Source organism: Curcuma longa, chromosome 19 (genome assembly GCF_044706935.1).
Source record: "Curcuma longa cultivar G26 ecotype Majalengka, Jawa Barat chromosome 19, ITB_CL_G26_1.1, whole genome shotgun sequence".
NCBI lineage: Eukaryota > Viridiplantae > Streptophyta > Magnoliopsida > Zingiberales > Zingiberaceae > Curcuma > Curcuma longa.
The window spans coordinates 2,704,598-2,716,664 of record NC_133879.1 but is presented as its reverse complement, the minus strand read 5'-3'; the positions used below and the strand labels follow the sequence as shown (position 1 = coordinate 2,716,664).

Sequence of the window (12,067 nt, the reverse complement as noted above, 5' to 3'; positions counted from 1 at the left end):
TCACTAAGTAGCCTTTGTCGCCCACCGAGAGATCAAGCCGAAGCCGCCTCACGGCCAAGACTGGAGAAGTCCCTCCTATTACCTTCCTTCAGACAAGCGTTACTTCTTCAGATCCCGGCTTAGCCAAAATGCTTCGAAGACAGGCAACCCGATTATCTTCTACAGGAGACCATCTAGCACCGACGTGTTTGCTCTCGTCTCCTACTCAAATGCCTGGGACCGAAAGACGCCGATTATGTCATGCGGGAGGCTCACCAAGGATGCTGCGGCAATCATCCGGGGGGAAGATCCTTGGCCCGGAAGATTCTACTGGCCGACTATTTTTGGCCGACTCTTCAAGCTGATGCGGCAAAATTAGTGTCATCCTGTCTACACTGCCAGAAATACCAGAGCTTCTCACGGCAACCTACGGAGTTGTTGAAAGCCTCCACCACTTCATGCCCTTTTGACCAATGGGGCATGGACATTGTAGGCCCCTTTCCGACAGGGCCACAGCAGAAGAAGTTCTTACTGATTGCGGTAGACTACTTTTCCAAATGGGTGGAAGCTGAAGCTCTCGCCCGCATCACAGAAGAAGCCGTTATCAAATTCTTATGGAAGAACATCGTCTGTCGGTACGGTATTCCTCAGCGACTGGTATCCGACAATGGTCGTCAATTCCAGGAAAGAAGATTCAGTCCTGGTGTCAGGGACTCGGCATGCAACAAGCATTCACTTTTGTGGCTTATCCACAAGCCAACGGCCAAGCCGAGGTGACCAACCGGGAGATACTGCATGGCCTCGAGCAAGTCATCACGAAGGAGGCAGCTGGATGGAAGAGCTACCCCTGTGTATCCTGGGCCTCCTGAACCACCCCAAGAGAAAGCACTGGCATGACACCATTCCATCTGGTGTATGGAGGAGAAGCAGTTGTACCAATGGAAGTGGGAGTCCCTTCAGACAGGAGGATGTTGTATGATGAAGACAACAGCGAGAGCAAGAATGGAGCTGGACTTCATCACTGAAGATAGAGACCGTGCCGCTGCTCGACTTCCTGGCCTACCGACGAAGAATGTGCGCCAAGTATAACCGCCGAGTGATCCCCCAGATCCTTCCAAGTGGGAGACTTGGTATGGAAGAAAGCAAAGCCAGCCGGCGAAGTGGGCAAGCTCGAGCCACCGTGGGAAGGCCCTTATCGGATAGTCAAGAAGACAAGTTCCGGCGCCTACTACCTCACCGATTCGGAGGGCAAGGATCTAATCAGACCATGGAGTGCTACCCATCTCCGGCCATATCACACTTGAATTCCCTACTTTCTATTACCCTACTTGTCTATATTCACTTCTTAAATGTAATGACAAGTAATGTCTCTTACAGGCCTTCCTCGCTCCAAGGTCTCACGGCCGTCCACAACTCTTCCGACTCGGACATAGTCGTGGATTCAGCCAATTTAGGTCTCGGACCTACTCCACCGACATAATCAGGTCTCGGACCTACTCCATCGACTCGGCAATAGGTCTCGGACCTACTCCACCGACATAATTAGGTCTCGGACCTACTCCATCGACTCGGCAATAGGTCTCGGACCTACTCCACCGACATAATTAGGTCTCGGACCTACTCCATCGACTCTACATTAGGTCTCGGACCTACTCCAACAGCAAGCTAAGAGGTAAGCTAGCACTTGCCTTCCTCCCTCATCATTGTGACGCCTTCCCACTACAGAAGCGGCGACTGTTACCTTTGCTTTCCTAACGAGGAAGCATCCGCCAACGCCAACACTTGTATGAACCCAAGGCAGTCGCTAATACAAGTATGCATCCGAATCGTCCGCAAGCCCGGACAATCTTCCTTTCCGAGCCGTCCGCAAGCCCGGACCGTCTACATCTCGAATTGTTCGCAAGCCCGAACCATTTGATATTCTCACACCATTCGCAAGCCCGGATCGCCCACACTCGAGTCGCCCACACTCCCGGATCGCCTGACGCGACAAGTCCCGCGAACTATTTCATGAGAAAACATGAGTAACTCACACTCGTTCGAATATTGACTCACCCGAGCTAGGATTTCACTGGCAAGGCACCCATTGATGAGTGACATTTTCTGCGGGTAGATTAGGACTAGATTGGACTGGTTTGGACCATATTTCATATCATAAGTAGGGATTTTGAACTATTTCTTTAATTTGGATAAATTTATGGGCTTTATTGCAATTTGCATTAATTTATAGAAATTTATGGATGTTAATTTGTGCACTTTATTTTTACAGGAAATTAAATTTGAAGGATGGTTCGAGTCTGGGTCAAGTCAGAGTCAAATGGGTTCAATTGGATTCGAAATCAACTTGATGCAAGCTGATGGTTCAACTCGTGTGCGGTTTGAAGATCAATTTAGATCAATTCAAAGAAATCAGCCCAGCGCAAGATAAATACAGGCTAAATCAATCGAATGGTTCAGCTCAAGTCCAACCTAAGCTCAATTCAGATTCAAGTTCAGCAAGTTGATTGAGCTGAACCAAAGCCAACCCATTAATCAAATCTGCAGCCCACTGTTCAAGCCCAAACAATTCGGCTCGGCCCACTTGCTACATCTGGTTCAAATTAACCAGCCGGCCCACTTCACAATCCGATCAAATTCCAAATTGAAATCAGACCAGTCCAAACCAGCTTAATCCCGGTTCAAGTCTAACTCAAATTAGATCAGATTGGAACTTGGATTCAGAGTTTGACTCAACCGATTCAAACTCGCTTAAAAAGGAAATTAGGGCTCGGAAGAAGGGAGCTCGGTCCGCAATCCCGATTCCTCCTTCACTGTAGCTTCTCTTCTCTCTCGCGACGCGACTTCCCACCGAGCTCCCGTCGCGAGCTTCCGTCTCATCCGACCGCCTCCACCCATCGCGCTACCTCCGTTCATCACCTTCATCTCCGATCAGCCACAAGGCGGCAGCTGGCGTCAACAGAGGGCGGTTACTCCAACAACACCGTAGGGGAGACGTCGTGGGTGGTTCACTCGGCGCTGCTCCTCTTCACCATTCAGGTCTTCAGCTGTTGTGGGTGGTTCGCTCCGGCGATGGTGGCCGTCGCACCCGCAGTAGTGAGTCTGGCGTGGGTGGTTTGCTCCGCCGGATTCCCTGTCTGACCGCATCCATCAGAGACCAGCACGGGACGCCGGGCTGAGCTCTGGCCGCACCTTCCACCGAGGAATGAGGTAAGGTTTTCCGTTTGGTTTCTAACTCCTGTCTGTGGTTTGCAGCAGGAATGGAGCTCGACGGTGGCTGATTCCCTTCTTCCCCGATTTGAGTTCGCCGGAATCGGCCAGTTCCGGCGACGCTCGACCACTCCCTGTTATTGTGACTCGTTTAAAATGGCGCCAATGTTGCTGTTCTGTGCCGATTGGAGCTCTTCCATCCATCTTCACTGTTCCACACTCGTCCCCTGTTCTTGGTTCTGAACCGAAGGAAAAGAATCCTAACTCTAGTTTAACCTAATTTTAGCTGTGGTTGTTTTCTTCTTAGTTTTGTTATCTGTTGAATCATTCTAAACCCCCTTTTTATGGTTTGTTGGACTTGATTGCTGTTCTTGACATGTGAAATTAGGAAGCAACAACTTTAGTAATTTGTTTAGGATTTGAACGGTGTTGTTTTTCCTGGTTAAGTACTATTTTGAATAAAATTTGGTCAGCTGTTGAGGCATTAGAATGTTGGAATTGTAGGAACAGCTGGTGTATCTTTATGTGTAATGAAGTTAATTCATGCTTGTGGATGAAATGGGTTGTGTTATGAACTTGGGCCCATGATTGGTATTTAATTGAGATGCTGTGTTTGGAACATGTTCAAATCTATGTGGATGATGCTATGTTGTTGTGTAGAATGAATTGATTGAGTGTGAATTCGAACGGATGGTTTGGTTGTAAATAAAGTCTGATGCATCAGATTAGGCATGATGTTAAGTATGTTGTTGTATGTGGAATTGATAATTCTTGTTGTAGGCTGACTTTGTAGTAATAAAATGAACCGTTGTTTAGGTTATGTTAAATGCATGGATTGTATGATGTATAATGTTGTTGTATGTATTATAATGCATGATGTGAATTTATTGTAAGTTGAATAAATGAATTGCATATTGTATAGTGAATTTATGTTAATAAATGGAATTCATATATAGTAAGTTGTTCTTAGGTGATATTGTACTTTTAATTGTAAAATGATGTATTATTCTTCTATTAATTGTAATATTTAATTATCAATAAACAAAGGTGTAGATAATTAGGATGAATAAAACATAATAAAGTCCTGTAACAGTCTAGAATAAACATCCTGTCATTGAGTCCGTGAGAGAGACGACCCGGACCTCTCTTTACTACTTAAGACGATAATAAAGAGGTTTGGTAAATAAATAAATAAATAATTTTGATGGGTGTAAGTGACATATTTAATAAAGGGGAAAAGCACATAAATAATCCCATAGTAAAACACAACGCATCACCCATCCCTTACCCATGCACGCCACTCAATCAAACATAGCCGATGTCGGGTGCTCGAAACACTTAAACTCACTGTTAACTCTTTCTTCGGGCTAGATACGGACTTAAGCACCTTACCGTCTGCTCTCTAAGAGGTTCCGTATTCACTCTCCCTCTCATGTCTTAGCCTTCTGTCTTCAATGGACAATACAAGCATTACAATTAGATAGAAGTATAAGCATAGAAAAAAGGACAAGAGAGCTAACAAAATTTTTCATTAACTGCCAAAAAGTTGCAAAGGCAAGGCCGTGACCGAATACATCTATTTCTTCTTTCCTTTGCCCTTGCCAGCTGGAGGCTTTGTAATGACTGCCGAAGCTGTTCGGGCCGACGCGGGCAGCTCCTTCCACACTTCCTGAGGGTCCAGCTTGTCAATAGCTTCATCCGGAATATTCACTCCCGCCGCCTGAAGCTGCTTCAGCGCTCCTTCGAAGCCGGATTGGAGCATGTTGGCTGTCCGCTCCAAAAATTGATCAGTAAATTCCTTGGACTTCAGCCAGGTCTTCCTTGGCCGCTTCCAGCCGGTCCTCTTCACTAAGCTTATAGGCGGCCAGCTCGCCACGGGCATCGGCCGACACGCCTTCCACTACCTTGGTCGCCTCTGTCAGTTCGGCCACTTGCTTCTTCAGGCCTTCTACCTTGGCCTCCAGTGTCTGGACTTGCTCTTGTCGGTTGTCGGACTCATCACAGACGAAGTCCAAGTCAGCCTGCTGTTGGTCGAGCTGTTCCTCCAAGTAGTAAAGCTCATCGTTTTGCTCCTTAAGTTGTGCTTCTACCTTGGAGAGCTGATCTTCCTTCTGAAGTAGATCCTCTTTGAGATCCTGCACTTGAGCCACAGCCTCCCGCAGTTCGGCTTCTAAATTCTCGGCTCTATCTTCAGTCGTCTGCTGTCGGGCTAAGGCAAGGCTGGCCTCATGCTTCTGTTGCGCCGCCTCGCTCTGAGCTGCCTGAAGCTCGCTAACCCTTGCTACTTCCCAAGCCTGCAGCTCACCAGCCCGCGCCGCGTCCCGACTCCGCAGCTCCGCCACCTGTTCCTCCAGAGCTTGGAATTGAAGGCAGATCTGGGGCATTCGGTTGTGCGCTTCTAAGAGTTCACCTAAGGCCTGCATTACCAATTGATATCAGTTGATGCCCTTGTCTGTGTTTAACAAAACTAAAAGCAGGACTTACCCGGATGGTCGCGTAGATGCCACGGTTGGTTACATCCGATAGCAGCAGGGGAGCATAGTGGTCGTGGCTCCGGATGGATCGCACAACTCCCATTATTCTGTTGACCTCCGAGGGGGTGAAAGACGCGTCCGCGGGAGCTTCAGGCGTGCGAACTTGTTGTGGAGGAAAGATCCCTCTTGGAAAAATTCCCGCAGCACCCTGAGGAAAACGGGAAGGAGGGAGACGGAAGGATCTTGCCTCGAAAGAAGGGCATATTCCGGGAGTAGCCGTCCTGTTCGAGGTGCCCGGTTCTTCTGCAGGAACCCCCGGAAGAGGCTGAGAGGACAGCCTTGGAGCGAGAGGTTGCTCCGTCACCTCTGTCGCCGTCTCTGACTCCCCTCTTGGTGCAACCGAAGGTGTTCCCTCAGCCTCCGCAGTCGGCTCGACAGGAGGCACCGCCGTCACCTCCGCGGGCAAGTCGGTCGACGTCTCTGTTGATGGCGGACGAAGTTTGGCAGATGCCGGCTCTGACAGCTGGACCGCCGGCGCCACTACCTCTGTTACCTCGGCCTCCTCCGCGCCCGAAGTAGGAGCGGTAGCAAGCGCAAGAATCGGAGTCTACGGGAAGGAAGTTGGCTCGTTCTCTGCATTGGCCCCCGGCTCCGTATCCAAAAGTATGGGCAACGAAGGCGCCGGTTCCTCCGCATGGCCTGTGGGCAGTTGTACAGACGGCGCAGCCGGCTCTGCTCCCGCCGGGTCATCCGCCTTTCCGTCTCGTCGCTCCGCCTGGCGACTCGATTCGGTTTCGGGAGTGGGTGTTGGAACCTTCTCCGGACTTGGTTTCTTCCTCTTTGGCTTGGGTTTAGCCTGCGGTTCTGGCCGAGCCTTCTGCTTCAATTTCCCCGGTTCGAATGTAGGGGGCGAGGCCGAGACGCCGGGTCGTCATTCGGCTCATTGATCGTCAATGCCTTCGCTTTAGGAGGCGCCTTTGCTTGTGGTTCTTCGGCTCGGGACTTCGAGGCCGTCGAAGCCTTTCCGCTGGGCTTCTCTGCCCGAGGTTTCTTGGGCTTAGGCTCCCTCTCTCTCGGCTCTTCTTGGCGCGGCCTCTTTTCCTTAACAGATTTCCCCCGAGACTCCTCTCGAGGCTGTCGCTGACTAGCTCGTTCAGAGGGCGTCGTCGAACGGGACCTCGTCTCGGATCCGGCTGCGGTCGCTTGACTACCAGCCGAGGCAGCTGGTGCCGAACTCCCTTCAGAAGCAGATGGGGTCGCCAATTTCTTGAAGGACGCACGGTCCCATTTGATGAACTTGTTCAGCGAAGCCGCCATCCACAGATCCTCTACAAACAGACGAGAAATGTATGAAATTAGAAATCGATGAACTAAGGAAGAAACACTTACTTACCGAGTGGCCGAGACAGCTCCGCGGCAATCGGGCTTAAACCCGCTCGAAACAGCAAGCCCTCCTCACCGAGCAGTCGGCCCGCGTGGAACTTTAAGCCGTCTATCACCTGAGACGCGGATTGGAAGGCAACGTCCGACTTATAGCCGACTAGCCGAGGGGGAAGCGGCAGATCATCTTGCCAGTCGGCAGCGCGAAGGGGACTCGGGGGACGGACGAAGAAGAATTTAGTCTTCCAAAACTTAAGAGATGACAGACACTCGTCTAAAAACTTGATACGAGGTCGGGCGTTTAGGTAGAAGACTCCTTCCTCTCCCTTCTTGGGATAAAAGAAGTAGTGAAAGACAGTGGGGTGCAGCGGAATGTCATACACCTGGAAAACTATACAAGCGCAGGCTAACAAACGGAAGGAGTTAGGCGCTAGTTGGTTGACTAGGACACCGAAATACGCGGCTATCCTAATGAAGAAATCGGGGATAGGGAACCGCAGACCTCCCTCCAATTGATCGAGGAAAAGGTCTGGTAACCGGGAGGAGGAAGATGTGGTCGATGATGGCTCTTAGGAACCTTAATCTTATATTGACGGGGAATCCCAAATCGGATCCTCACCGTCGACCTAGACTCTTTATCAAACACAGAGACTGCAGACTCATACCAGACCTTGTTCGACTCAGACATATTCCTAAACCTAAAACAGGAAGCAAAGCAAACCGCAAATGAAAATCGAGAAAGGGGAGTGAAGCTTAAGCCGAAAAGTTCGCTGGAGGAGGAAAAGCGGGGAGCAGCAGAGTACGCAACAGGAACACGAGCGATAGTAGGGATGTGCGAGAACGAAGATAGTGAAAAGATCCCTCCGCGGACTCTCACCGGCTATATATCGGAACCCTAGTCTTCGGAACCGTCCGATCAGTAATAGAGAAAAGGCGGGATCTGATTGCCACCGTTGGATGATCGCCACTTCCCGAAGCGATCCGCTGACGTCAGAAAAGTGATTCGGTAATCCCGTCGGTTCGCACATCTCATTAAATGCCTGCCTCGGACAAGACAGCCGCCCACTCTGCGCATGCTCGCCGCCTTTCTTCCCATCAATGCTACCAACCTCGCACTGACACGTGTTTCTGTCGATTATCCTTCCTTCGGACTGCACATTGGCCCGATTGCATCTCTCTCTCTTTTCTTCTCATTTGACTAAATTAAGCCCCGGGCCCAACTCAAACTCAAGTCTGACTCGGTCTAGTCAGTCCGCCTCCCGCTCCCTTCGACTAGATTAGTGGGGAGGCTTATGTTCCGGGGATAAACCAAGGGGCTAACCATGATCAGACCTGAGTCTTAAGTTGGTCCCGTCTTAGGGGGCCCCACCCGTTAACCGGATCCTTCCATTCGGCAGGAGCCTGGCCGAATCCTTCCATCCGGCAGGAGCCTGGCCGGATGGCCTTCCATTCGGCAGGAGCCTGGCCGGATCCTTCCATTCGGCAGGAGCCTGGCCGGATCCTTCCATTCGGCAGTCACCTCGCCGAATCCTTCCGACTGATCGCGCACTAGTCGACTCTCTTCACACGGCTACTCCCTGGCCACATACCCCTCTACTATTCGCTCGTCGCATCGCCGAGTCACCTCACGTTGCTTGTACTTACGTTTGTCATCAGCCTGGTTTGACCACGCTCCACACAGTGTCCTGGCCCACCTCATCATGATTTCTGACAAACTCACGCCCCTCGCCATTAATGTTATCTCTCTGATTGTCTGCAGGGATAGTGACAACATAAGGCTTTACCGGCGATGGGACAATAAACTCGATTGTTCCTGCCATCTCATTAATCATGATGAGACATCTCCTTAAATGATGACGTGACAGGTATGCACGCTCATCCCTCTATAAAGACCACTCCGCTCCGCAGGTAAGAGGGCTCTCCGCAACTCTCACATTCTTGACTTCTCTCCATTTTCTACTGTTCATCATCTTCTTCCTCCTTCCCTGACTTGCTCGTCGGAGTGGTCGCGCCAGGGCACCCCCTGGCCTTCCTACTGACAGTTCCTGTGTTCTCAGGCCATCCTTGAGGTCGCTGCTGCCCACCATCTACTCCGGCGAAGTCTGCGGCGACCGTGAAGCTCTCATCATCTTCACCACCTGCTACTGTTCAGAGCCGTCTACGAGGAGGTCTGGTGATGTGTCCTGGAGCAGTTCTCAACCGGAACAAAAAGAATGAGAGGGTTGTTACTATTATTGGTTGAAAAAAAAGTGAAAGGTTTGCTAGTGCTGACATTGCTGGAAGAATAGGAAGAGGGAGATGGAGAAGAAGGGGAGAGGAAGACAAAAAGAGGGAAGAAGCTTCTTGTCCGGAAATTAAAGAGGAGAGTGATATTGTCTTGCTACAGGAAAAAGAGGAAGAGAACCAAGAAAAAAGAAAATGAAATTGTGATTGCTGGAATCATGATGCTTGAAAGAAAAAAAAAAGTAGAAGAGGGCGAAATGTGTTATTGCTATTGGGAAGAGAAGTTTTCTAGATTGACGTTGAAAAAAGGGGAGGATGATACGATCCCTAAATAGACTTATTCAAATAAGTCCTTCAAAATATTATCTTTTAAAATATGCTATTAGATATGTTATTAATTTAGATAAGGTTATTAAATTTATTATCCTTTGAATAGGTTATTAGATTTATTAATAATTTTTATATTAACTTGATATTGTCGTAAGATTATATATAGAGTATTATGTAATCTTTTGAGGATAAGTAATGAAGTAATTTCTTTTGGTTAATCAATTTTATTTGATTATTGGAGGTCGATCCCCCTCAAAATGATCACCCTATCCCCATTCTTTTTTTCTCTAATTTTCCGCGAGATAGGATATGGATTCCTATCAACTTAGTATCAGAGCCAAGTTCTTCTCCATTGTCATCATTGCATAGCCCTGAGCATCAGATTCTTCCACACCTGAAATTCATATTCATTAACAAGTAAATGCATGGTCTTAACTCCACTCCAAAATGGACTATAAAATTTGAAGCTAAGTATAAGACAAGATTGGACAAATTAGAAAAAGTTGTAGCATCTTTAGTCACAATAGTAAAAGAACTAAAGGATCATTTAGATGATGGCTCCAACTCAAGCATGTCAATCCAAGAAGAAGCAAATCAACAATCTCAACAACAACAGGAAAAAGATAGTTATAAAGACAATTTGCATGAGGAGTTAAACTTTGATAGTGATAAGGAGAATGCATCCATCATTGTGACACCCATGATTGAAATTATTGCATCTACAATAATTTCTACTTCCATCGTATAAGAGAACAACAAAATAATACATTGTCATCTCTAACAACATCCAAGAAATCATGGAGTCAAGATCTGAGACACAAGGCTAAGCGGAGAAAAAGAAAGTATTGGCATGCTCATAAATTGCAGCAAAATACAAAGAAAAATTTCAAATTTAAGAAATAATTATAAAAAATTATTTATCTTCATCAAAAGGAGATTTCAATTGTTGTATAATAAGAAGTTATTTTATGCAAATCATAGAAAGGAAAAGAAGAAAAAAAATCAACCTTGAGGATAAGATTATTTTGAAGGACAGTGAAATGATGCAATCCTTAGATAGACTAATTCAAATAAATCCTTCAAAATATTATCTTTTAGAATATGCTATTAGATTTGTTATTAATTTAGATAAGGTCATTAGATTTATTATCTTTTGAATATGTTATTAAATTTATAAATAATTTTTATATTGACTTGATATTGTCGTAGGATTATATATAGAGTCATTATGTAATCTTTTGAGGGCAAACAATGAAGTAATTTCTTTTGGTTAATCAATTTCATTTGATTATTGGAGGTCGATCCCTTGAAGTGATCACCCTATCCCCGTTCTTTTTTTTCTTTGATTTTTTTGAGATAGGACACGGATTCCTATTAGAGGAAGTGACAAAAGAAAATTTGCTCTTATATTGAAGGAAAAGATGAGGTGGTGAGGGTGGCATGTGGATGAGGAAGGTGGAGGTGGTGGCCAACTATTTTTGTTAAAGAAAAGCACATAAGAAAAGGGGAAAGGAGAGGAGAGAAACCCTAATTCTTTTACAAGGAAAGAAAAAAAAAATCGATGTGCATTGTAGAAAAATAAAAAAGAAGAGAAATAACAATGTAAAGAAGGACTATCCCAAATGGTAGTGTTGAGACAAAAGAAAAGAAGGATTGATGTTAAGTAAAAAAAAGTAGGACAGCAGAGAAAAGAGGATTGTTGTTAATTGTAGTGGTTTGTGAAAGAAGAAGAAGATTGTTGTTGGTGGCAATGCATACCTCCGAGAAGGAGAATGTTGGGAATCCTATGCGATAAAATAACAAAATTCATAGTGGAAAATAGGATCTCTTCCGTGATCCGTGCGAAGAATTCGTACAAGTGTAGATCTATGAAATCCTATCTAATAGGGTATACCTTTGATGTGTGCCTTTTACTTATCCCGCTCGTTCAAAGGTTGTCAAATCTCTTGCACATTCAAGTGTCTGTGCCTCTATGTGTATCCACACTAACACTCACTTTTTAGAAAAACTTTGGTTGTGCTAGCAACCAACCTTGTAAGTCTTGACCATGCAAGAATATGAGAGAAGAAGATGAATATCCCTCTTCACTTTAAGGTAGAAAAACTCTTTTTATACCCAAACCATGAATACCAAAGGTTTTTAAGCTTTTGGTATTCTCTCATCAATGCATGATTAATCCTATTAATCATGCATGATAACTTCCTCTTCCATGCATGATAACTTCCTCTTCTTCAATGCATGATTCATCCATATTAATCATGCATGATGAATCACCTTCATTCATCAACTTGATTTAATTTGATCAGTTTAACTTAAATTCAACCAACTTGAGTCTAACTGTAGTCTTGGTCATCCAATGAGTTTAATTGTTCCTTTAGTCAAACTAAAATGAACTCATCTCCAAAATAGAATGTTATTTATGTGTGACCCAATAGGTTCTTATAATGTTGACAATGTCTCTAAAATCATTTTGG

General features: G+C 46.3%; 1 protein-coding gene across 1 annotated transcript; it reads left to right on the top strand.

The window, feature by feature from the left end:
• Nucleotides 1–459: 459 nt before the first annotated feature.
• Nucleotides 460–848, top strand: LOC141812738 (uncharacterized). The gene is made up of 2 exons (XM_074700738.1): nt 460–619; nt 664–848. The coding sequence occupies exons 1-2, from the start codon at nt 460–462 to the stop codon at nt 846–848; spliced, it is 345 nt and encodes a 114-aa protein (XP_074556839.1).
• Nucleotides 849–12,067: the final 11,219 nt, after the last annotated feature.

Coding starts and splice junctions, on each gene's coding strand:
- LOC141812738 (XM_074700738.1), top strand. CDS start 460: ATGGACATTGTAGGCCCCTTTCCGACAGGGCCACAGCAGAAGAAGTTC. Junction 620..663: donor GAACATCGTCTGTCGGTACG/GTATTCCTCAGC, acceptor CGTCAATTCCAG/GAAAGAAGATTCAGTCCTGG.